The sequence below is a fragment of the Arachis hypogaea genome, chromosome 17 (assembly GCF_003086295.3).
Source record: "Arachis hypogaea cultivar Tifrunner chromosome 17, arahy.Tifrunner.gnm2.J5K5, whole genome shotgun sequence".
NCBI lineage: Eukaryota > Viridiplantae > Streptophyta > Magnoliopsida > Fabales > Fabaceae > Arachis > Arachis hypogaea.
In genome coordinates this window covers 23,060,667-23,086,829 of record NC_092052.1, presented here as the reverse complement: position 1 = coordinate 23,086,829, position 26,163 = coordinate 23,060,667, and the positions used below count along the sequence as shown (strand labels likewise).

At 36.1% G+C, this 26,163-nt stretch overlaps 1 protein-coding gene across 1 annotated transcript; it reads left to right on the top strand.

The window, feature by feature from the left end:
- Window positions 1–2,200: 2,200 nt before the first annotated feature.
- Window positions 2,201–24,475, top strand: LOC112762462 (trans-resveratrol di-O-methyltransferase-like). Its single transcript, XM_025808299.3, has 2 exons — window positions 2,201–3,091; window positions 24,077–24,475. Exons 1-2 carry the CDS (start codon window positions 2,312–2,314, stop codon window positions 24,077–24,079), a joined length of 783 nt encoding a protein of 260 aa, XP_025664084.2. The 5' UTR covers window positions 2,201–2,311; the 3' UTR covers window positions 24,080–24,475.
- Window positions 24,476–26,163: the final 1,688 nt, after the last annotated feature.

Below are 26,163 nucleotides of genomic sequence, written 5' to 3'. Positions count from 1 at the left end.
AGAGAGAGGAAGGGAAGTGAAATGGAGAAATGGGAACTACTGGCGAAGACAAAGAGATAGAGCTAAGATGAGAGGAGAAGAGACCTTCCTACAATGGCGACAACAGGAGAAATGAATCGAAGAGGGTCGAACTACCGAATAGAGCTTCCACACGTGATGCGGCACCCACGGTCTGTTCTCGGAGAAGAAGAGTTTGACGATGACTTTGAAGGGAGACATGACTGTGGGCTGCGTTCGAACTTCCAAGGAGGTTTAGGGGCTAGGGTTCTTCAAAGTTCAGAGAGAGAAAGAGAGGGGTGAGATGGCTAGGATACGGGTAATTAGGCACTTGGGCTTCTCTTTCTTTCTTTTTTTTTCAATAAAAAATAAAATGAGACTATTTTTTAGGATATTATCCAAAATCGAAAATCTTAAAAAAATTCGGCCGATTCTAACGGTTCACTAGTTAACCGTCAGTTTGGCCAGTTCTCTAACCAATTTTTTGCCAGACAATTCTAGGAGTCAACTAAACTAACATATGACTGATTTTCAATTAATTCAGTTGAACCAATTAGTCCAATTCGATTTTAAAACCATGATTAGTAATTAGAATTTATACTCTTAGTTCTAATTTTTTCACCAAATAATCCTTAATTTCTCTCTAAATCTTAAAATTTTTTTTCAACTCTTAATTTTTCCTCTAAATTCCAAACCCCTACCTAATTCTTATCACTATGTTGGAAGGACTCCTCAAGTCACCATATCTTATTGCAATTTATTATTAATTTTAGTTACACTTTCAATTAATCATATAATATAAGATTATACATATTGTTAAGCTAATTTAAATTTGACCTATAGAGATTAATGCGAAGTTTCAAGAGTGTTGATTAATCCAAGATAATTTTAATGTGATCAATTATAAATTTATTTTCTAATATTTTTGTATTCTATTTTTACAAGACTACGTTGCTTTTATAATTTTAAATTTTTTGAATTTCTTTGTTTGATTAGGCATTTAATCAATTTTTTAATAAATTTAATTTCTATGACACTAATTTTATTGATTAGTTAGTTTTTATTTTTTTTGTTTTGTATTGTTAAAAATACTAGTAAAAATTACATATAATTTTAATATTGTCTTATTTTATGATGATTACATAAAATAGTTTAAACTAATTTCTAGAAAAGTGTATGAAATTTTTTTTACTAAAATACAAATGACTGGATAAACTAAATTGAATGATATCATACTGTCGAAATTTTTCTTAGTATATGTGAGGAGGAAATTATTGCCAAAAAATAGACTTCATACACACTATAATAGAAAAAATTAGAAACATATAATAACAAAATCTAAAAATATCACAAGTCATTTCTATATTTTATGTTTTAGTCTTGTCTTTTTATGTAATTTAATTTTTTTATTTATTTTATCTAAATAAAATTAAAAGTATTTTTTATATTTAATTATTTTTTTAAATTTATCTAAATATAAAATATTTTTTATTAAAAAAGTTTTTTAAAATAAAAATAAAAAATCGAAGTTCTTTTTCAAAAATTAATTTAAACCGACCGAGCGATCAACCGATGTCAAAGGAAAACGACGACACAAACATACATGCATCAAAAATCAAAATATTATTGGCGTTGTTAACTCTGGCCTTAAGGCTTGATTTGGTAAAGCTTTTACTTTTCAAAAGTAGCTTATAAAAGCTAACTTTTAAAAGATGGCTTTTTAAAAGTTGTAGTATTTATGTTTGGTAAATTAAATTAAAAATAGCTTTTAATAAATACAAGCAACAACAATTGCGTTTGGTAAAATAGCTTTTAAAATTTAAAAATACTATAATAGACATAAATGCAAGCATTAAATTTGAAAATTAGTAACATATGAGGTTATATTAGACTTTTAAATTTTGAAAAGCACAAGCAAACTTTGAAAAGCTCTACCTTAGGTGCTTTCAAAAGTACCCCAATCTTTTAAAAGCTGCAAGCACAAGCACATAATCTTTTTAATTTACCAAACATAAAATGAAGAACTTGAGCTTTTAAAAAACACAAGCACCTCTTCAAAAAGCTTTACCAAACCAAGCCTAAGTGTACCATCAATCTGCCTGCGTCAATAGGAAGATAGAGGATAAGGAAGACAAGGATAGTATTTAAATCTTATTTAAAACATAATATTATAGACTATTTTTTTTTAAAGTAACAGTACCAAACAAACCGTTGCCTTATCAATAATAGACCCAAGTGGGGTTCCTCACCAGTCTCTAGATGTTCATATATACGCTATGTTATTGATCGATCTAGCATTTCATATAGAAACATCATGGAACTCCAAAGTGAAATGCAAGCAGCTAAACTTCTTAAAGCTCAAAGCCACATTTGGAATCACATATTCAATTTCATAAATTCTATGTCCCTTAAATGTGCTGTTGACTTAAGCATACCTGAAACCATTTATAATTATGGCCAACCCATGCCACTCTCAAAGCTTATTGCTTCATTGCAAATTCATCCATCAAAATCCTCCTTCATCCATCGCTTGATGAGAATCTTGATCCATTCTGGCTTCTTCGCTACCAAGAATGTGGCCAACAATGAGCTCGAAGTCGGGTATGTTCTAACGGATTCATCTATGTTGCTACTTAAGGACAACCCCTTAAGTGTGACGCCTTTCTTGCTTGCCATGCTTGATCCCATCTTCACAAAACCATGGCATCAATTGTCTCCATGGTTTAGAAATGATGATTCTACACCATTTCAAACTGAGCATGGGATAATCTTTTTTGAGTTTTTTGGCCGTGAGCCTAAATTTAATAATCTTTACAATGACGCCATGGCAAGTGATGCTCGATTGGTTTGCAATTTGTTGCTTGATGACAAGTACAAGGGCGTGTTTGAGGGTTTGGAATCATTGGTTGATGTTGGTGGAGGCACTGGAACTCTTGCAAAGGCCATTGCCAAATCATTTCCCCAATTGCAGTGCGTTGTATTCGACCAACCGCATGTTGTTGCTGGCTTCGAATTTGAAGGGACTGAGAACCTTAAATATGTTGGAGGAGACATGTTTGAGGCTATTCCTCCCTCTAATGCTATTTTGTTGAAGGTAATAAAATATTATTAGTTGTGTCTTATAATTCATGATAATTGCTCACGAATTAAAAACTTGATAATCATATATTCTATAAGGCACGTTTGGTTTGAAAGAGACAAATGCAGGAATATGGACACGTTAGTATTTGTTTATTATTTGTTTGGTGAGATATAAATTTTAAATAGACACATTAATACATAAATACACATAGAATATATGTAGTTAGTATTTTTTCAAAATTTTGAGACATAATAAAGACACAATTAATTAGACAGAATTTTTTATACTTTTATTTTTTTATTAATTTTTATAAATTAATTTTTACACTTTTATTTTTTATTAATTTTTTATACTTTATTTTTTATCAACTTTTTATATTTTTATTTTTTTATTAATTTTTATAAAATATGAATTTTTTTTAATTTTATGGTGTTTTATTTAATGTTTTATCAAACATAATACATATACACTAATAATTTATGTCCATATTTTTAATGTTTATGTCTCTGTGTCTCTGTTTCAAGAAAGACATAAATCAAACGCTGCCTAAATACCCAATATGATATATATAGAGATGGCAAACGGGTCGAAACGCGCAGGCCGACTCGCATAATTTCTTAAAAAAGGCGGATTGACCTAGAAATTTGAGACCGCTATAATAAAAAAGTCTGCTTAACTTGCACCTTCTAATCGGTTTTGACGAATTTTGACAAGGTGGGATGGGTTTTCTTGGTGGCCTTTTGGTTTTAAGATAATAATTGAATTTAGAACATTATTTTTGTACTTGTATTTGAAATATTTATTCGTTTTATTTTAAGTTATAATTTAGACTATATTTAATTAATTAAAGACTTGGACAATATTTATTATATACTTTAAACAATATTTGTTTTGTTTTAGACAATATTGGTTTCATTATTTTATTTTAAAAAAATTTGTTGATAATTATATTTATTAGATATTTAGAATTATAAAATCTTTAGTAGTTGTGAATTTAGAAATTATAAATTTATTAAAATATTTATAAAATTATTTTTTAATATTTAATAATTTAATAATTTTTCAAAAAAAAATGGTGGACTTATCCTGCCAATTTGTCATTAGATAGAACGAGTTAGAAATTTGGGACCGCTTTAATAGACGGGATGGAGCGAACTAGTATGTCAAATAGTGAGCGTTTGACAGGGTGGGTAGGGCGGGGCGGGCATGCCCGCCTGCCACCCCTATATGTACAGTACTCCTTTTCATATAGATGATGAACGAACCAAGTTGGATTGATTTAGTGATTAGTTTACTAATCTGCTTAAATAAGTATGAGGGGCTTAAATCTTGTCTTGTGGATATAGTAATTTATTGGCTAATAACAAACTCTTAAATAGAACTTCGATCCACAGTGAATTAGTTTTTAACTTATCGAATTGAAAAATACCGTAAAAAACCAAAAAATATAAGTGATGAACAAATTAAAACCTAATCAAATAATAATAAATCTTTAATATCCTATCCCATTTATATAGGCATCTTTATATATAGGTGATGAACAAATTACAAAATAATTAAATAATAATTTCTAATATCCTATTATTAACATAAATATGAATCAAGTTCAATCTAATTAAGATTCAAATCACCTAATATTCTCCAACAGTTTGCATTAAGTAATATAGTTTTTTTTTCTTCTTTCAAATTATTGTTTAATGGATTTTCCTTTTGAGAGAATTTTTTTAATTGAAGGCAACCTATATATGAGATTATATTATTAAATATTAAATAAATTTTTATTTTCTATTTAGAATCCTATGTTTAATTTAATTGAATTTATAAGAATAGTTAGAATTATATCATATGAATATAGATTAATAATAAGGTGTATGCTATGATACGGTGCCTATATACACTTGTCTAACTTACTAAAAAGAGATAAAAATTAATATTTAAATTAAAAAATATAAAAATAAATAATTTTTTAATATTTAAAATTTACTGTAAAAAATAACTTCGATAATTTTGGCACTAAAGTTAAAGGCATGAGAAAATTCGCCTAATAATAATGTGTATCTGTCTTGGAACTCATAATTACTGATGAGACCAAAGCTAAGGTATGAAAGCATGCGCATAGCAATTGGCTATCAAAAAATATAGGTAAATAATAAGAATATTAAACAATGTAAGTAATAAATATATCGAATGTTTAATTTAATAGGTAATTAGGTATACAGATGATTATGTTTATTATTTTTAATTGAATGGTTATTTTTTTAATTCAATTTACTCATATACAGTTAACAATAGTTAGATATTTAATTTATTAGGTGTGTAAATAATTATCCTAATATTAAAATTTAAGAAATGATTTAAAAATAAAAAAAAAATTTATCTTATTAAGTCAATTCTAAAATTTATTACTCACATTGTTTACAAAAGTAGCTATACTAGCTAACACTAACTAACTCCCTAATAATTACTAGGGGTGCACATGGGTCGGGTGAAGCCGGGTTTGATGTAACTCAGACCCGACCCGAAATATACATCGGGTCTATTTATTAGACCCGAACCCGACCCTAGACCCGATGAAACCAATACACTTTCGGGCCACAATTATACCGGGTGAAAATCGGGTAAAAATCGGGCCGTTAACATTACATTACCACTACAAGAAAATAGAGTTAATTTAACACTTTATTTTTTAACACCATAATTAAATGTCAAAATTAATATATATTTTTGATAAATATTACAAATGTCAAATTTTCTATGTTTTTTGATGAATAATTTGACCGTAGAAAATTACTTCTCAATTTTGATACTTATTTGTTTTCAATTTACTCCACTATTTTTCTTCTTCTTTGGGCTCTGTTAATTTTGACATCACACTGCTCTCAGTTTAGGATTATACTACTCATTCTTTATCTTCAAAATCTCAATTTATTCTTTAGTTTCAAGATCTCATTTCATTCTTTGTTAAATTTTTTTTGTTGAAAATATTTTATAGTCAATAAGTGTCAAAATAAATAGTATTTTTGACAATTAATAAGTATCACAGAAAATATGTTCTCAAAATTTTCTAACAAATTATTTTTAACAGTCAATATTTATCAAAATAAGATTTAAATTTTTTTCACAATCACTTATATGTTAAAAATACTATTTTTGACAAAATTTTTATTAACATATTTTCATAGTTAAAATAGTGTCAAATTTTGTTTTTTGACAAATTTTAATTTTCTTTTACACATTATAACCCTCAAAAATAATCTATATTGTTGTAGTGTACGTTGATACCTTCTTGTAAGCTAGCATGTAAAAATATCCAAATTTCCAAGACTCCAACTATTATTTAGCATGGTAAAATTCACTTAAAAAATATAACAAGAACCAACCATTCTTTAAAATTAAAGCATAACCACAATCAATACTAAAGCAAAACCACAATCAATACTAATATTGTCTAATAATACCAAATATTTAAATCAATACAAATAACACAATATTATGCATTAGTCTAAAGTCTTATGCATTCTAAACATAAAACATTAACTTATAGTCTTATAATGACTAATAAAACAAAATATTAAGGTTTACAATACTTAAATTCCACATAAGAATAGTTATGATCCATCACTAATAACACAAAATATTAATTGTGTATGATGACCGGGCCACCGGGCCGACTTCGGGTGACCCGAGCTATGGCCCGCCGGACCCGACCCGAAATAATGACCAGGTCTATTTTTGAGACCCTTACCCGACCCTAAACCCGATGAAATCACACCAAATTAGCCCCTAAAGTGTTCGGGACCGGACCGAGCCTTCGGACCGGGCGAGTCTGTGCACCCCTAATAATTACTATATGCGCATAGATGTGAAAGTTTACATATGGATAAATACGGTATTTGAGAATATACTTTTTGTTTAATCTCTTGGTAGCGCGATAGAATAGATAGCTATCACAAGGATGAGATGAAATGTGAATCTTTTAATTTTCTTATAGGATATACTTATTTTGATTAGTTATTAACAAAATATTTTATATCATTAATTTATGACTTTATTTTTGATCCATCGATAATATAAAATATTTTATACAATTGTATAATTATATTTATTTTTTTAAATGAACATTTATACAGTTAATATAAAACATAATTATTTTTTTCTGATGTAATATTACGTAATTAGATATACGCGTAAAATTACTCTATATTAATAGTACATCAAAATTAAATTTTTAGTTTATTCTGTTGTTTTATTTTATTATGTGCACTAATTATGCTCCAAAGCACAATGATAAACGGTAACATAAAAAGTTTAAAGCAAGGTTTTGAAAATCGGTTCGAACCGGTCGGTTGAACCAATCGAACTGTGAACCGTTAACAAATACGGTTCGAACAAAACTTATAACCGGAAGATTGAGAAATCGGAGTTGGACCTTTGAACCAGTTAGGAATCGATTGGTCGAATCGAACTGTGATCCGGCCGATTTTTGAATTTTTCCAAAAAACGGCAGCGTTCTCTTCGTGCAACCCTAACATCCTAAGTTCCCTAACCATTACCCCTCCAGATAGTCTTCCCTATACTCTCACAACGTGAAGCAGAACTCCCTCGAGCTTCTCCAGTCCTTCATCGTCTCAATGTCATCGAAGCCACCAGCGCAACTTCTGTCCAGCCACCGTTGCCACCGTGCCTCCATCGCTGTCAATCCATCACTGCCGCTGCTAGGGTTTTTTGGAGCTGCGCAAAGCCATCGTCATCGTTGTCACGTGAGGAAGGAAGCGAGAGAGACCGAAGCTGCGAGAGAGGAGAAGTCACCCCGCCGAAAGCCGCTGCTGAAGATCCCATAATAAAAGCAGTTCTGCTTGAATCTTTGAAAGTTGTTCTGATTTTCCCACTATTGTTGCGATCTGCTACTTTTGCAATTGTCTCTAAGCGTACCTAATTTTTTGGATTTAGAGTTATTTTTTTATTGAATTTCTGGATTTGAATTTTGAATTTCTACTTGATCTGCAATTTCTATTGATTCTTCTTGTTGTTGTTGTGGTTGAATTCAAAATTGAAATCTATTTTTTCTTCTTCATCAATTTCATATTCTGGACTTGTTGATTTGGGAACTGATCTTGTGAAATTGAATTTGTGATCTGTTGTTGGATTTGTTGCTAAATTGCTTGTTGAATCTGAATTTGCATCAATTTCGGCCTCTCTTTTTTCTTGAATTTCTGTTGATGTTGCTGCGATTTTTTGTTCTGTTGATAGCTGAGATTTGGTTGCTTCTTGATCGATTTGTGGTGGTTGCTGTTGTTGCCTTAGTCTAGCTTTAATCTCTTCCCACTCAATTTTCCATTCTGTAACTTCATTCCAGCAAATTTCTGGCAAAATTGGACGCATATCGGGTTGGTAGGAATGATAGAACACAATTTTGAATGTTTCCAAATTGACAAAAGGACTGGGTGCCTTCCATAACTGAAACCATCTCTTGAATGTCTCTTATTTATACTTTTAAAAGACTAAGTAATTATGATGGGCATAACTAGTACCCTTCCTAATATTAAATCATAAGATGTAGTAGCCACTGTTTATGAATATCAGAAGTATGCAAAATTAGCAAAGGATGTTGTTGCTAATGTTCTCTTTTCAAGTGGATGAATGGTTTCACTGAATTTAATACACAATTTTTGTTATTGGTTTATTTTTAGGTGTAGACATTAATTGTGGAACATACATGCTTAATAAGGCCAGGGATTGTGAATATGAATGAATGTGATAAAATTGTGAATATGAATAAATATGATTGATGATAAATTTGGGTGTTGACATTTTATGTTTGGTTGGATCTTTTTGTTATTTGACTTGAGTTTGTATTTGAATGGGATCATAACATTTTGGTTTATGTAATACTTTTAATTTGGATGATATTTTAAAGTTTATATTAAACTACAATTATATTTTAATGTGTTTATTTATATTTTATTTATTATTTTATTATAAAATAGTTTTTTCGGTTCAATCACAGTCAAACCGGTTGAACCTATAAACCAGTAAACCAATAACTAAAACGGTTCGATGACCGGTTTAGTTTTCAGAACCTTGGTTTAAAGTGCCTCACTTAATCACTTTCTGTTCTCACAAAAATAGACTTAAACGTAAAACCTGATTCAACAAAACAAAGACCGATGATCAATAAAAAAAACTGACATCATAGTCTTTTTAGATGTATATATTGTACAATTGGTTCTATTCGTTTAGAATTTTGAGTTTTAATAATAATTATAAATTAAAAACAATAAAATTAGCATCTAATAATAATAATAGAAATTTTTGGTACGGATTGTGAGATAGATCAGGGACTTGCGAGTCGATGTGGTTGTCGGGTTGTCTGACTGGAGCGGCGGGGTGAGTACCTGCAAAGACATTCTGACGCTCAAGTTAGAATGGATCTAGGAGGTATGTGTGTAAGGAGTGAGTAACGTACTTGAGGGGGCTTCTGGCTCCCCTTTATATAGCTCGAGGTAGTTATATTATCTTATCAATTAAGATAAGAGATATATTGAATGTTGGCTAGGAATTGTTGGGCCGGTTGGACCGCGAAGGGGGTTAGAGCCCGGGTAATCAGGTCGAAGGCTGCTCCGATGGGGGACCCGGGAACTGGGTCCGTAACAGTTGCCCCCGGAGCAAGAGAGTGAGTGTGCTCGGTCTTTATCGCTGAAGGTACTTTTGGTTGCCGTTGCGTGGCTTGGCAAGGAGCGCATCATCCGGGTTCCTCGGTCGAGGTTGGGGATTCGAGGAGCGCTTGGCCATTTCGTGGCTTGTCTGTTGCTTTCCTTGAAGGGAGTTTTGTCAGTTGCGTTCCCCTAGGTGCCATGATGACATTTAATGCGAAAGGGACTTTTTGGTTTCTCTTTCCAATTTTGCCTTTTGCCTCTTCGTGTTTCTTCTTGAAACGTTTTATGTTTATTTTGTAACTATTTCTCTCTCTTTTTATTTCCCTCGCTTGTGGTTTTCTTCTTCTCCTTTCGCTCACTCTGCTTCTGTAGTTCTTCATTTGGCGTTTGGTTCTTCCCTGACGTACCTTTATTCTGCCACTGCTTGAATGCAGTTTCCTCTTCCTTGTGTGATTCTTCAGGATCAAGTTGGTACCTCCCATTTTATTGTAGGTTCATTTTGTTTTTCATCCTTTAACCCTTGATTTATTTGCTGTTGCGTCTTTCATTTTGAAGGTATTTTTGGGTTTTTCTGGATAGAAATGGTGAAAATTGTAACACCCTACCACGCAGAGCTTTACGCCTTCGACGTAAATCAGAGGTGGTGAGGTGCTACGTCCTCTAAAAGTAAAAATACGTATATAATATAATTGAAGAGAATTATAACTAGGGGCCTTGAAAGGGAAGTTAGTAAAAAACGAAGCAAAAATCGCATCACTCACGAAAGATAAGCATGGATGGATAAGCAAGATCAAATGGAAGGTTTAAAGCATATATATGGATCAAAATTCCAAAATACAGATAAGAAGCTCCGAACTCAACCTACGAAGCTAAGGCCGGCTAGAGTATACATATATATAGTCATTTGGCCAGGGCTGGAGCATCAGTACGAGCTCATACTCCCTGGGGCGAACGAAAGGGTCTGCTATATAAACCATGACTCCCCTGAGTTGTCGATTGGATGTGGGTTTTGAATCTATGTTCACATGGCTGGGGGAGCAATTTCCATTCTTGAAGTTTGTGCAGGCACTGCTTAACTGATGTTTGGTGGCGCCATCTCAATTTCATCCAATAGTTGGGCGGCCATCTGGACCTTTGAGTTGGTCTACAAGTACTTGGAACTTCTAGCTCGAGTGGAGGTGTTCCTGTTTTTCTTTTTGTGTACTCTTCCGACCAAGGAAGCGAAACACAAAAAGAGTTATGTGTTGTTCTGAGCTCAGTCGAGCCGGCAAATATTTGAGTTATTTGAAGACTCTTTTCACGGGTTTAAAGGAAGGACTTTAAAGTGCGTCCTATTCGGGGGCACCATCCCTTTTGGTTGACCTTGGAGGTTGAACGTCAGTTTCCGACTAGAATTTTGGGCTATTGCGTCGTACTTGACGCGTGTAACCTACAAGGGGTTGTCTCCCGAGAGCAAAGACAACAGCAATGTTTTGTGGTCGATTTTCGGGGAAGGTTCATTGAATACTTAGGACATCATGGGCGATCCGGCGACGTGCCAAACTTACATTGGTGTGTGCTTAACTGCTTTCTTTGGTACCTTTTTACTTCCCGAGTTTGAGACTCATTCTTTCTTCTTTTTCCTTTTTCAGTTCAGATGACCGGAGGGTTGACCACCTTAGTGAGGTTGAAGGCTGCCGTAGCCAAGGAGGAGGGCAAGGAGGGTTTGCCATCAACGCCTCAATCTCGGCCTTAGGCAAATTCTCGAACTGTCTCTCAGGACCTGGTTTCGATCGGGGCGACTAGTGTCGCTTCGCCCGGGACGGTTGCCAACGGGGCCGAGGAGGAGGTCGTTATGGTTTCGTCTGCCGAGGCAAATAGGAAGCGGAGGAGAGTGACCGAAGGGAGTAGCGGGGAAAACGTGGAGGAGGAGGGGCCGGTACCCTCTGTAATGACCGAAGTTTTGATGCTTCGACCTTCATTGATCAGCACCTCCTTCCCGATACAAAGGAGTTTTTTCACAACTACGATGTCGCCGGCCAAGCAAAGTCGGTGTACCAGGCCCTCCTTCGTTCCACTGTTATTGTTTGTAAGGCGGAGCCGGTGTTGGCCGAGGTAGGGCTTTTGGATGAAAAGCTTCGGCAGTCCTAGGCAAAAGCCGAGAAGCTTAAGAAGAAGCTGGAGGTGGCAGAGTCGGCTCGTTTGAGGGCTGCCAAAGATGCCGAGGATGCCGGTGCCAAACTTCTCCATCTTTTAGAGGTGGAGACTTTGCTTCTCACTTAACTATTGGGTAAACGCCACCGGGCCTTGGATGCCGACTCTAAGGTTGTTGTCTGGCTCGTCGAGGCGGAGGCGTTAAGGCCGAGGTGGCGAAGCTGAAGAAGGAGAAGGGAGCATTACTGGAGTATATCAAGGGTGCAATTTTGGCTGTTGAGGAGACCATGAGGCCCCAGGCTTTGATCTTTGCTCCGGGTGTGGACGTGTCCATGATGGGTGCGTTTCGGACTATTAAGGATGGCCAAATCATGGACCTAGAGTGATTATTTGTAATTTTTTTCTAAGTTTGCAAGCCATTTTTGGCATGATATATACTTATTTGGTTTGTAAGCCATTTGTTTGGCTGTTACTATTTTTTATGTTGAATCCATTTAGACCATTTCCTCGGTTTTTATGAATGCTTTTGTGGTCTCATGGTGGGCTTCGTGCGTATGAATAGTTGGCCCCTTGGCGGCTGTGTTAAATACTTGTTTAATTTTGTCGATATCCAATTGTTTTGGCCTCGGGGATGATCGGTCCCCGAGGGTAGCCATATTTTGCTCGTGCCGTTGGTTGGGGCAATGCTTTGGAGAGGAAAGTGTAAAAAATAAATTTTATTTAAAGTTTGGACCTCGTTAAAACTTCCGATGTGGGTTGAAAAGAGTGCCCAATAAAGAAAATATGTGATAGAACAGTAAACAAACTCAAACAATGAAAGGAAATAAAAAGACAATCTAAATGACTTTGATCTTGTCACTTGGAAGGATGCTCCTACGTGTAGTAACACCGCATGTTGGTGGCATTCCAAAATCTCGGAAGCTCGGTCCCATTTAACTGTTCGAGCTTGTAAGCTCCTTTCTCGATTACCATCTTGATCCGGTAGGGGGACCTTCCAATTGGGCGTGAGCTTCCCTTCTCCGGGAGTAGGGTGACCGACGTCGTTTCATCGTAAGACGAGGTCTCCTGGTCTGAAGTCTCATTGCACCATGCTGCGATTGTACTTTAGTCTTATCCTTTGTTTTAGGGCTAGCTTCTATAGCTGTGCTATGCTCCTAACTTCGTCTGCGAAGTCTCGCTCAGCTTCTTTGTCATGTTCTCCCACGGTTCTACGTGGACTGGGATCTCTGACTTCTCCTGGGATGACGACCTATAGGCCGTATGTTAGCCGAAAGAGGGTCTCTCCGGTTTAGGTTTGAGGGGAGGTTCGGTACGACCAAAGGACGGATTCGAGTTCATTAGCTCATAATCCCTTGGCCTCGTCTAGTCGCTTCTTGAAACCCTTCACTATTATTTTGTTGGCCGCTTCTAGTTGTCCGTTTGTTTGTAGATGCTCTACAGAACTGAACCGCTGGTAGATGCCGAGTCCTTTTAGGAATTCCTTGAATCATTTGTCCACAAATTAGATCCTGTTATCCGAGATTACGATCTCAGGATTCCGAATCAGGTTATAAATTGTCTCGAAAAGAACTTCCGACACTGGGGGCCATGATGGTGGCTAAGGCCTCGGCTTCGATCCACTTTCATGTAGTAGTCGATGGCAACGATGAGGTATTAAAGCTGCCCGGGAGATGTGGGGAAAGGACCAACGAGGTCGATTCCCAAGGTTCCAAAAGGTTGATCTACCGTTATGACGCTTAGTTGGTAGGGGGTGGCCTGATGGAGGTCGATGTGGATTTGGCACTTGTCGCAATTTTTCACTAGTTGAAGGTAGTCTTTTATGATGGAGGGCCAAAAATACTCTGATCGGATAACCTTTTGAGCCAGGGTTTTTCCCCCACATGATGGCTGCAACATCCTTCGTGAATTTTGCGAAGTATGTAGTCTGCGTTACTGGGTTCTATGCATTTCAGGAGGGGCTGTGATAGTTCGTGCTTGTATAATTGCCCTGCTATTATGGTGTAATTTGTTGCTTCTTGCTTTATGAATTTTGCTTCTTTAGGATCCTCAGGTAGGCTCCCGTTAGTAAAGTATTGGAGAATCAGGAAGTTCCAAGAGTGTTGCCTTCTGATGGGGAGGTCGACCGAGGTCGCGAGTGAGACGGGTGGTGTCTTGATAACCTCCCAAATCAATGATCGATTTTCCGAGACTAATTTGGTACTTGTCAATTTTGAGATTAAGTCATCATTTGCGTTTCGTTCCCTGGGAATGTGCTGGATGGTTACTTCGTCAAACTCGGCCGCCAGTTCTTTCATCCTGGCTAGGTATTGCTGCAGCAAAAGGTCCCGTTTTTCCTAGTCTCCGTTTGTTTGGGAGCTGACCACCTGGGAGTCGCTACAGACTTCTAACACTTTTCCGCCGACTTCTCTGGCTAAGATGGCTTCATATTTGGCTTGATTTTTGGAGATCGAGAACTCGTATCGAATGGATTGTTCGATTCTGATTCCGTTCTCGTTTTCTAGTACTATTCCTACTCCTCCTAAGCTGGTGTTTGACAAGCCATCAATATGGAGCTTACAAGTTTCTGCAGGTTCATTTCCTGCGGTTATTTCGACTATGAAGTCTGCCATGGCATGGGCCTTAATTGCGTTTCTAGCCTCGAATCCAATTATGTATTGTGATAATTCGACGGACCAACCGAGCATTCGTCCTGCGAGGTCCGACTTCTGCAGTACCTGCCTAACCGCCTAGTCTGTCCAGATTGTGATGAGGTGGGTCTGGAAATATACCGGAGGCGTCGGGACGCCGTGAGCAGTGTGAAGGCGAGTTTTTCGAGTCTGGAGTAGCATGTTTATGCAATTTGGAAGACCTTACTTATAAAGTAAACGGGATTTTGTATTTTTTTCTCATCTTCTTGAACAAGCACTGCAACTAGTGCTTCCTCTGTTATGGATAAGTAAAGATAAAGTGTCTCCCCGGTTTGGAGAGTATGGGAGGTTTTGCTAGCACTTTTTTGAAGTGTTTGAAGGTTTCTTCACACTCAGGTTCCCATTTAAAGCTTATACCCTTTTTCATGAGTTTAAAGAAAGGGATGGCTTTCTAAACCGAGGCCCTGAGGAAGCGGGAAAGGGCGGCTAATCGTCCAATCAACCTTTCGATGTCTTTAAGACTTGTCGGGATGCTCATCTCAAGAATGACCTTGCATTTTTTCGGGTTTGCCTCTATCCCCCGTTGAGTGATCATGAAACCTAGGAACTTTCCAACTTTTATTCCGAAAGTGCACTTTGTAAGGTTAAGGTGCATTCAGTGTTTCTTCAAAGTGTCCAGTATGAGTTCGAGGTCATTGATGAGCTCCTCACCTGTTTGTGTTTTGGCAACTATGTCATCAATATAGACCTTCAGCTTGGTCCGGAGAGGTCTTTGAAGATTTTGGTGACGAGCTTCTAGTAGGTGGCCCCGACATTCTTTAACCCGAAGAGCATGACCGTATAGCAGTACGTGCCGTCGGAGGTTACAAATGTAAGACACCAGTTTTTAAAAAATAAATAATGAATTATTTATGTTTATATGTATGATTTTATTTTCAAAAAGTTGTCTTTATTAAAAAGTAAATAAATCAAAGTTATGAGACTTTAAGTTTTAAATTAATTTGGATTTATATAATTTTCAATTATAATTAGATATTTTTGTTTAATTGAAATTAATAATTTGGGTTTTTGTTTAATTAAAATTTAAAGTTTTAGTAATTAAAAATAAAAGAGAGTTTTATATATAATTTAAATTAAATAATTGAAAGTTTTGATTAATTTTTATAAACTAAAAGAAAGTTTATTTATTTATCTCTAATTTTAAATTAGAATATTTAATTAAAAATAATTTGTAAGTTGAAAAATAAATAGTATTCTTAAAGTTAATTATTTTGGATTAAATTTTGGTTTCAAATTAATACAATACCAGAACCCTAGTTCCCAAATCAAAAACCCTAAATTCCCAATTCACTAACCTTAATTTTTTTCTAAACCTAAATCTAGCTTCTTCAATTGCCACTCACCTTCCTCCTAACCCTAATACCCATGGTACCAAGAAGAAGGGAAGGAGAGGGAGAAAAATGCGCTAGCTGGGGAGAGGTTGCTGCCTTGCGCCGCCACCACACCCCATCACCAGAGCTCGTGATGTTGCCGCCAGCCATCGAACTCGTTTGTTGTTGCCGTCACCACGTGAACGAGAGAGAAGGAAACGCGGAGGAAGGATCCGTTGCTGGGAGCTCGCTGCCGTCGAGGAGAAGCTGCCATCACGTTATGTTCGTCGTCGCCTTCGTGCCCTGATGCCGTCGAGGTAAGTCGCCGCCACGGTTGGAATCGCGAACTAAAGAGGAAGCCCGCGTCACCGTCTTTCTCGCCGCTACTGCCGGACAAGGTTGGGGAGAGAGGGAGAACGGAATGAGTAAGAAGGAGGAGAGGTTTACGTCACCGTTGGAGCTCCGCTGCTGCTGTGGCCATGGCCACCGCACCTCTGGCCACCAAAAACGATTTTGTGGCCGCCGAAACCTTTGCTTGAGCTGTTGCCGTTGGTGTGGTCATTTCTCCTTGGTTATGGTAAGTGTTTTTGTTCCAGAACCGTTGAAATTGATATTCTGTTATTTTGGTTAGAATTTTTTTAGGTTTCGGCAATGTAGGATCAGTTCCGGATTGTTTCATGTCATGTTTAGGGTTGCCGTCGTTACTGCGATAGTGGAATGGGCTGTGGTTGTGACTGCTGAGGTTATAGGCCGAGAGAAAACGGAGTTTGTCACGTATTTAAGTCTCGAATGAGGTAGGAATTTTTCTTAAACTTATTTTATATTACGGAATTGTTATAAATTGATGTTGATGCGAAAAATATATATTTAGTGATAACGTGAGTTTTATGGATTGAATTGAATTGTTTGCTTGATTAGATTATTAATTGCTTGATTAGATTATTGATTTTCTTGAGTTGGCATGTGGTTATTAAATGTTTATACTGAAAAATGAATTTATTTTGGAAAATTGATTTATATATATATTTATATTAAGGAATGGCTTGGGTTTGCAATCGTTAAAAAGAGTTTGAGAAAATGTTTGTTTGATTTATTAGTAATGAATTGAGAGTTGGAAATGATTTTGATATTGGAATTAGTTTGGATTATTGGAAATGATTTGAAAAGGGTTTGAAAGGTGGTTTGGTTGGGACCCAAGATGGGTGGCAAAGTCTGAATTTTAAAGGAGATGTTGCCAAAATTTTTATAAAAAATAGAGATTTGGCTTGAAGTATTATTTAAACAAGTATGGATAAAAGAATTATATTATTTGACTTCGATTTATAAAGAAAAAAATGCATTATGTTTTGGAACTTGATTTATTAAGAAAAGTATTATGTTGGAGTTTCAATTAATTAAGAAAAGTATTATGTTGGAATTTCAATTTATTAAGAAAAGTATTATATTTTGAGTTTTATTTAGTTAAGAAAAGAATTATACTATTTTGAATTCGATTTATCAAGGAAAGGTTTATGTTTCGAGTTTGATTTCTTTGAGAAGAGAATAATGTTTTTGAGTGTGAATAATTGATTAACGGAAAAGGAGGTGTGATGATAATAATTATTGAATGAATTGAATGATGATGATGATGATGAGGATGAATTTGATATGGGAATGTTTTGCGGGATAATGGTTATTTACCGCCCACCAGATTTTAAAGAAAATTATTTTGTGAGGATCGTGGTTATTTACCGCCCACTAGTTTTTAAATGAATATGTTTGGTGAGGATCGTGGTCATTTACCGCCCACAGGGTTTTTTTTCAATTGAAAACATCTGGGGGGGATCGAGGTGGTTTAACGCCCGCAGATGGTGGGGATCGAGGTGGTTTACCACACACCAGGTGAGGATCGTGGTACTATATCGCTCACCAGTTTTCAAGAGGACGATGCCCGGGTTAGCTACCGGACATGTCGGGTTGGCTATATAACCGACTGATGAGACTCATCGGCCATAGAGCAGACATACATCATATGCATTTGCATGCTTTATTTGGGTTTGAATTTGTTTTGGGATGCCTAATTGCTTAAATATTATTAACTGTTATTTGAGTTACTTGCTGTAACTGCTATCTATGTCTGTGCTTTTCTTGTCTGTTTTGTCTGTATTTGCTCCGGTGTGGTATTTTTGAGATTGAATTTTAGTGCTGAATTGATGCTAAGTGCTGATTGATTGCGTGAATGGGCATGAGACTGTAATTGGCTTTTTATTGAGGTTTTTGTAAAGTATGAAAAGTCAAGTTGGTTCAGCATACACTTAATGAACCTATGCTTAGAACAGGTTGGTCATTCATTCAGTCTAGAAAACTGATTAAGATTTTCTTATAAGAAAAGAAAGGTTTTGTATTTCTAAAATATTTAAATATTGATTTTTTTTTAAAAAAAAAAAAGATTTTTGGATAATTAGTCATTGGTTTTTAAAAGATTCATAAGACAATGATAATCACTAAGCTTGAAATCAGTTTTCTTATTAAATATCTTCTTACGACAATTCTGAAACTCCATGGTGAGACCGTGTGGTTAGGTTCTTACCTCCCTACAGTTTTACCTTTTCAAGAATGGGATGAAGGAGCTTACGAAGAGTTTTATTGCGTTTTGTTTATACGATGTTGTTTTAGTTAGATAATTTTTCTTCCCTCGTCTTTGTTATTATAATATTGTAAGAGGGATAACAGTGGTATGTTTTATATGTATATTATATTCATAAACTACTTATGTAATAAGTTTTGTATATATGAATATGCTTGTTTGTTTTCAAGGTAAAGTATTTATTTCTGATTTTTCAAAGAAAATAGCGATAGGATTTCGAGTTAAAGGCTCATACTTTATTACTAAGTATATGAAGTCGTCATAATACTTCTTGCTATCAGAGTGGCGCAACCAAAAGTTTGACATTCTGATAGTGAGGGTGTTACAACAAACGCAGTTTTCACCTCGTCAGGTTGGTGCATGGGTATTTGATTGTACTCGGAGTAGGCATCCATAAAGTTAAGGTACTGATGTCTCGAGGCAGCGTCTACTAGTCCGTCGATGTTTGGTAGGGGAAAGGCTTCTTTAGGACAAGCTCTGTTCATGTCCGTGTAATCGGCGCACATTTGCCACTTGTCATTTGCCTTTTTTACTAGTACGACGTCGGCCAACCAGGTCATGTAGGGGAGCTCTTGGATGAAGCTTGCTTCAAGTAGTGCTTTGACTTGTCTGCTGACTTCGGATGCTCAGTCGGGGGACATTTTTCTTCTCCTCTAAGCCATCGGTTTAGCCTTTGGATTTACAACTAATCGATGGGACATTAGATCAGGGTCTATGCTTGGCATGTCGGCCGGGTTAATGCAAATATGTTCTTGTTTTGTCTTAGGAGCTTGATCAAGTTGCCTTTTAGGTTGTAGGTAGGTTTTTGTTGATGAATGTGAATTCATCCTTGGTCTGCCCTATTTGCAGTTTTTCCATGTCTCTTTCCGATTCTAGTCGGGGTTGGCCGTCTTAGCGTGCAACGAGGTCGGCAAAAAAGATGTCTACCGCATCTCGGGACCTTTTGCGGAGGGCGAGACTGGTGTTGTCGCACTCTATTGTAACTTTCTGGTCCCCGTGTATTGTTTCAATGGTGCTGTTGTCGGCCTGAAACTTTATGATTAGGAACTTCGTAAAGATGAGGGTGGATAGGCCGTTGATTGTCTTTTTTCCAAGGATGATGTTATAAGCCATGGAGTCTTTTAGCACTACGAATTATGATATAATGGTTTTCCTTTATTTCCCAGTACCGATGGTGACTGGTAGTACGATGGAGCTATCTAATTTGAGAAAATTATCTCCAAGCCCGGTTATTCCGTTACGATGGTCTCATATGTTTTCGTTTCGGAGCCCAAGCTTGTCGAAGGTACCTCAGAAAAGGATGTTGAAGTCTGCTCTAGTATCTACAAGTATCCATTTGACTAGGCTGGTTCCGACTCTGGCTGAGATTACGAAGGGGGCGTCCTGTGTCGAGATACCGTGTTGGCAGTCATCGGGAAGGAATGTGATTACTGCTGGGAGGGTCGAGGTTGGTGTTTCATTCTTTACGGCTAGCACCCCAAGGTCTTTCTTTAGCATTGATTTGGATTTTTCTGGTGCGTCTTTCCCTGTGATCACATTTACTATTATGGTCGGGTCAATTTTTGGGCTTTCCTGGTGTGCTTGTTACGCCATTCTAGGGCTGAATCCTTCCCATTTTGGTGATCTTTCTCTTTCAATCTTTCTGGGTTCTCGGATGATCTTGGCAAATTCGAGCAGTTTGCCATCTCGGATGGCCTGTTTGATAGCATCCTTCAGATCAAAGCAGTCTTGGGTCTTGTGTTTGTACCCTCTGTTGTAGTTGCAGTATAGGCTTTTATTTCCATTTGTTCACTTTTTTAGTTGTCGCGCCTTCAAGAGGATGTCTCGTTCCGTTATTTGGTGATAGATCTCTGTGATCGGGGCGAGTAGGTGTGTAGTTAGTGAACTTTCTTACCCTGGGCGGCTGGCTTGTGTTAGTGGATTTGAAGTATTCTTTTGGGGTATCTTTTGGTCGTGGGTTGTTACGAGGTGTCATCTTGCCGTTTATTGGCGGCCATGACTTGGCTTACCTCTTCATCATTTGTGTAATCTCTTGTGAGGTTTTGGATTTCGTGCATGGTCCAGACTGGCTTGGTGGTAAGGGGCATTTGGAAGTCTTCATTCATGAAGCCATTGGTTAGACAAATACCGACTACCGAGTCCATAAGTCTGTCGACCGTTAGGCACTCATCGTTGAACCTATTGAGGTATTTTCTCGTGGATTCGTCTTGTCTTTGAGTGATTCCGAGTAGGGTGATAAGATGTTTTTCTTTGGTGATCCTGGTGGTGAACTATGCCATAAACTTCACGGAGACATCGTCGAAACTGGCTATGGAGCCATTGGGCAGGGCGTTGAACTATTTGATCACGGGGCTGACTAGGGTTACTGAAAAGGCCCTGCATTGGACCGCATCGGTGGCTCCCTCTAGGTTCATCCTGGCCTCAAAGGCCGTGAGATGCTCTTGCAGGTCCTTCGTCCCATCGTATTTCATATTAGTGGGCTTGTCGAAGCCCTTTGAGAGCTTGGCTTTCATAATTTTCTCAGTGAATGGGGTGGCTCCCATTATCACATGTTCGCTTCGTGTTCGCTTGGCATCTTGACGGTATCTTCGGTTGTCCTCATCGTGTCGGCATTTTGGATCTCTGAAAACGCTGCGGTTGCATCGTTTTCCATGTCATTGTTCAGGTGACCTGACGTTCCTGGTTTCACGATGCGATCGGGTCCTAAAAGTTGCTTGACTTGCGTGTTTCGGGTGGTATTGTTTCTTGGACGTGACTCGGCGTTCGAGGTTTTGCACTCTGAGACAAAGTTCTTGATTTATCTGGATTATTTTCTCTCTTAGGCCATCAGGTGCTTGGACTTTACCGGGCTGCCGATTGTCCTTCTTCTGTTGCCACCGGACAGGGGTTGGCTAATGATGCACAGCACCGGTTATCCTTCCGTGGGTGAGAGAAATGCTATCCCAAAGTTTGGTGTCTGGCTTCGCGGGTTTGAATCGTGGTGATGGCTTGAGTATTGCTCTTCAAGATTTTCCGTCATATGGCACGCCACGATTTGGTAAGAACCTACAGACAGTGCCAATGTACTAGAAGTCTCTAATACGGGTTGTGAGATTGATTAGAGACTTACGAGTCGAGGCGGTTGTCAGGTTGTTTGACTGGAGTGACGGGGGTGGGTACCTTTAAAGACACTCCGACGCTCAAGTCAGAATGAATCTAAGAGGTATGTGTGTAGGGAGTGAGTAACGTACCTGAGGGGGACTCTGTCTCCCTTTTTTATATAGCTCGAGGTAGTTATCTTATCTTATCGATTAAGATAAGAGGGATATTGAATGTTAGTTAGGAATTGTAGGATCAGTTTGAACCGCGAATAGGGTCAAAGCCTGGATAATCAGGTCGGAGGCTGCTCCGATAGGGGATCCAGGAACCGGGTCCGTAACAACAACAACAAAAACAACAACAACAACAACAACAGATGCAGTAAATGTATTCAATATATTAGATTAAATTCTCGTTTAATTATAATTGGGTGAATGATATTTCTTCGGAAAGCTAAACGGCTCATTTTTTTCGTTAACCATTTACTATTGGCGTTAGGATTTTTGCCAGTAAAGAATTTCATAAAAACAGTCGCGTTGTAGATATAGTCTCTAAACTGACAGAAATCCCTTCGTACAAACGTTTTGGTTATCACAAGTAACAAACCCCTTAAAAATTGTTAACCGAGTATTCAAACCTCGGGTCGTCTTCTCAAGGAACTGCAAGGAAGTATGTTCTTATTATTGGCTATAAAGGTTGTAATCGGGGTTTAGAAGGTGAGAGGCTAGTGATTTAAATGACAAGTAAAGTAAATGGCAATTAAAATAAATAAAACTGTAAAGCAAACTTTTGGCAAGGTAAGAGAAATTGGAAGTCCAACTTAGTTATCTCTCTCAACAATAATGAAAGTTGAATCTAAATTCCACTTAGTCAACCTTTAAGGCAAAGGAAAGTCAAGGGACTAATTAGTTTGACCTTCGAATCCTATTTATTTCCTAAGAAAAAGTTGGGATTATTGAAGTTCAGTAAAATTTGCAAGATAACGATTATCAATTATACTGAGTTGGTGACTGTTGAGTTACTGATTTCTTAACCAAGACCAAAACGGGAAAAGTAAATTGCTGGAATAAGAATATCCTTAGATGGAAGCCAATAGTAACATGAATTAAAGAGAGCAATCATAAATTGGAATACCTCAAATATCATTAATTCAAATAACAATCTGTAACATGGAATAATTCATAAATTAAATTATAAAAGTAAATAATCAACTCAAGTGCTGGAATAAATAAATAAAAATAAAAAGGGAAGTTTAAAACAAAGAAACGTAAAACCTGGATCGAGAGTCACTCTTACAAACTAAGAGAAGTCCTAAATCCTAAGAGAGAGAGGAGAGAACCTCTCTCAAGACTAAATCTAAATCATGGGAAGTAACAAAAATGCGAGCTCCCTTTGAATGGATGCATTCTTACACTTTATAGCCTCTAATCTGTGTGTTCTGTACTTGGATCTGGGCCAAAAGGGCTTCAGAAACCGCTGGGGGCGTATTCTGTGAATTCTGGTACATGGCCTCTGTCACGCATCCGCGTGGGTCACGCGGTCGCGTCATTCGGAGCATTTTCTAGCCACGCGGTCGCGTCAGTCACGCGTCCACATCATATATGTTCTGCTTAAGGCGCGCGGTCGCGTCAGTCATGCGGCCGCGTCGCTGCTTCTTTGCTTCTGGCACGCGATCGCGTCAGTCATGCAATCGCGTGGATGCCAGTTCCTTCAGGAACTCCGTTTCGCACTTCCCTTCCATTTTTGTACGTTTCCTTTTCCATCCTTTAAGTCATTCTGCCTTAGAAAATCTGAAACTACTCAACACACTAATCACGGCATCGAATGGAAATAAAGGTAATTAAAATAATTAATTTTAAAGCTTAGGAAACATGTTTTTCACATACATCACATAATAAGGAAGGGAAAGTAAACCATGCAATTAATGTGAATAAGTGGGTGAAGAATTGAATAAATCACTCAAACTAAGTACAAAATAATTTATGAAATATGGGTTTATCAACTATGTTAAGGAGTTTTAACCTGATTTCTTCTCTAGGTTAGCACAAGATAGGAAAATGAAAGGCTTGTAGTTAGCGATGATCCAATAAACTGGGGGAAGGGATACATGTAAGGGACTTGTCAATATTCAATATTTAGTAGAGTTCCAAGATAGAGAATTAATTACAATTTTGATATTGAATCCTTTATATATTTATAGTGTTTGAGAAGAAATTTACAAACAATTTAGATAGACCTATATAAAATTCAAGTAGAACTATATATTGATATGATTTAGATTATACTCCTGATGGGTTACTTAGGAGGAGTTTTTTTGGACGAACTATTATTACTTTTGATGGGTCGACATGCTCATCATTATATCTAAATTTTTCTATAATTATAAAAGTTAAAATCCTCACATTATGACATAATTTTGTTAAGGTATACATGCATGACTGAATTTTTCTTTTACTGTTTTTTTTTTTTTTGTATCATAAATTTCACTTTGAGTTGTAATACTGTAGTGAATTTTGCATGACTGGGAGGACAAGGAATGTTTGAACATATTGAGGAAATGCAAAGAGGCAATCATGAAAAATGACAGCAAAGGAGGGAAGGTGATTATCATAGATATGGTGATGAAGGATGAGAAGAAAGGTGATGATGAATCACTTCAAACACAACTCTTCTTTGACATGCTGATGATGGTGTTGCTGGCTGGAAAGGAGAGAAATAAAAATGAATGGGCCAAATTAATATTCTCTGCTGGTTTTAGTGACTACAAGATAACTCCAATTCTAGGAGTAAGGTCTCTCATTGAGATATATCCATAGCAGCTTAATCACACACTAATGGATGAGAATATTGTGTCTGAGAATCCTTTAATTGTTTAATATCAAAGTTGCACTTTAATTACTTGTGTCATCAAGGTTCTTTTGGTGTTCTATCTCAATTCAACCATTTTAAAACTTTATCATAATTTAAACTTCTATTGTGGTCGTCTAATTATAATTATTCATAAATTATTAATGATTTAATTTTATTCGTTAATGTTAATGTTTAATAGACGCATTAGATTAAAAGTAATGACACATATAAAGATAGTTTTTCTCTGCCCATAATATACGAGATTTTTACTGTTTCTATTTTACTGAAAACACTCTAGTAAACTGCCATCATTATGAACGTACGAAAGAAAGAGAAAGAGAAAGGGAGAGAAACCAATAATCTTAAAGTTCAACTAAATCAATCTTAAAGTTTAACTTTATCATAACCAAAATAATTATGACAACCAATTCAGATATGAAAATCACAACTTTTAAAATCTTAATTAAGGCTTCCGCTTAAGTTAATTTCTACATGTGGTATCATTGCATGTATTTTACAAGTATGTGATTTTTTTTAGTTTAATTATGATATATAGATGATGTCTACTGTTCTGATTTTCTGATTAATTATTTATAGTAGGATTTAATTAAGTAGATTTTAAATTTTTATGCCATCAAAACTGGATTTGTGGTTGTAAATATTCTACCTGTTTTCTTTTAGAGATTTTAATTTGGCCATAAATTATGCGCATATATGAATTTAGTCTTAAGTTCATGTTCATTATTGATGATAACTATTAAATTAATATTTTAAACCCACTTAAATTTATTTTGAGTACGTAATGTTCTCTAATTTTGTGAAATCTATAAATATTTTATTTATAGCATTAAGTTTATTGTTGATTATTTATTATTTACGTACACCAAAGTGAAAAGTTATGATATAAAATGTCAGTATAGATATTAATGTGTTAATTAATTTTAGAATTAGATTTACTCAAAGAAAAAATTTTCTATTATTAATAAATTTGAAAGTGAAAAAATTTATTATTCTTAAGTCAGATATACGTATTGTCCAAAAATAGTATATGTATTTAGTAAAAAAATTTAATCTTCAAATATTATAAATATGACATTTATTTGTATGTTAGTATATTGTAGAATTTTACTCAAAGATGAACTATAATATGTTGTGTTATGTTCTGTAATCTGAATAAAACTTAAAATTAATATAGCATTGTATGATTAAGTTATAGATATTTCAATTTATTCACAAGTTTCATCTGTTATCATGTTTAATGGCTTAAACTTCTCTGAATGGAGTGAGCAAGTGAAGTTCTATTTAGGTCTTTTAGATCTTGACTTGTCACTAACGATAATGATGAGGATGAGAAGTATGCGCTTAAGACATGAGATCATTCTAACATATTGACCCTTATATTTATGGCGAATGATTATTACAAGCAATATTAAAACTACCTTTCCACAAATAGAAAATGCTAAAAAATATCTTACATTTGTGAAAGATTGCTTCCGACGTGCTGATAAGCCATTTGCTAGTACATTAATGTCACAGTTCACGGCCATAAATTTTGATAGGTCTAAGAACATGCAAGATAATACTATTGAGATGACTAATATGGCAGTAAATTTAAAGTCATTGGGCATGACAGTTGATGACTCCTTCATGATGAAGTTCATTCTGAACTCACTACCTTCTGAGTATGGAGCTTTCCAAATTAATTATAATGTCATGAAGGAAAAATGTGATGTTAATTAATTGA

Coding starts and splice junctions, on each gene's coding strand:
- LOC112762462 (XM_025808299.3), top strand. CDS start 2,312: ATGGAACTCCAAAGTGAAATGCAAGCAGCTAAACTTCTTAAAGCTCAA.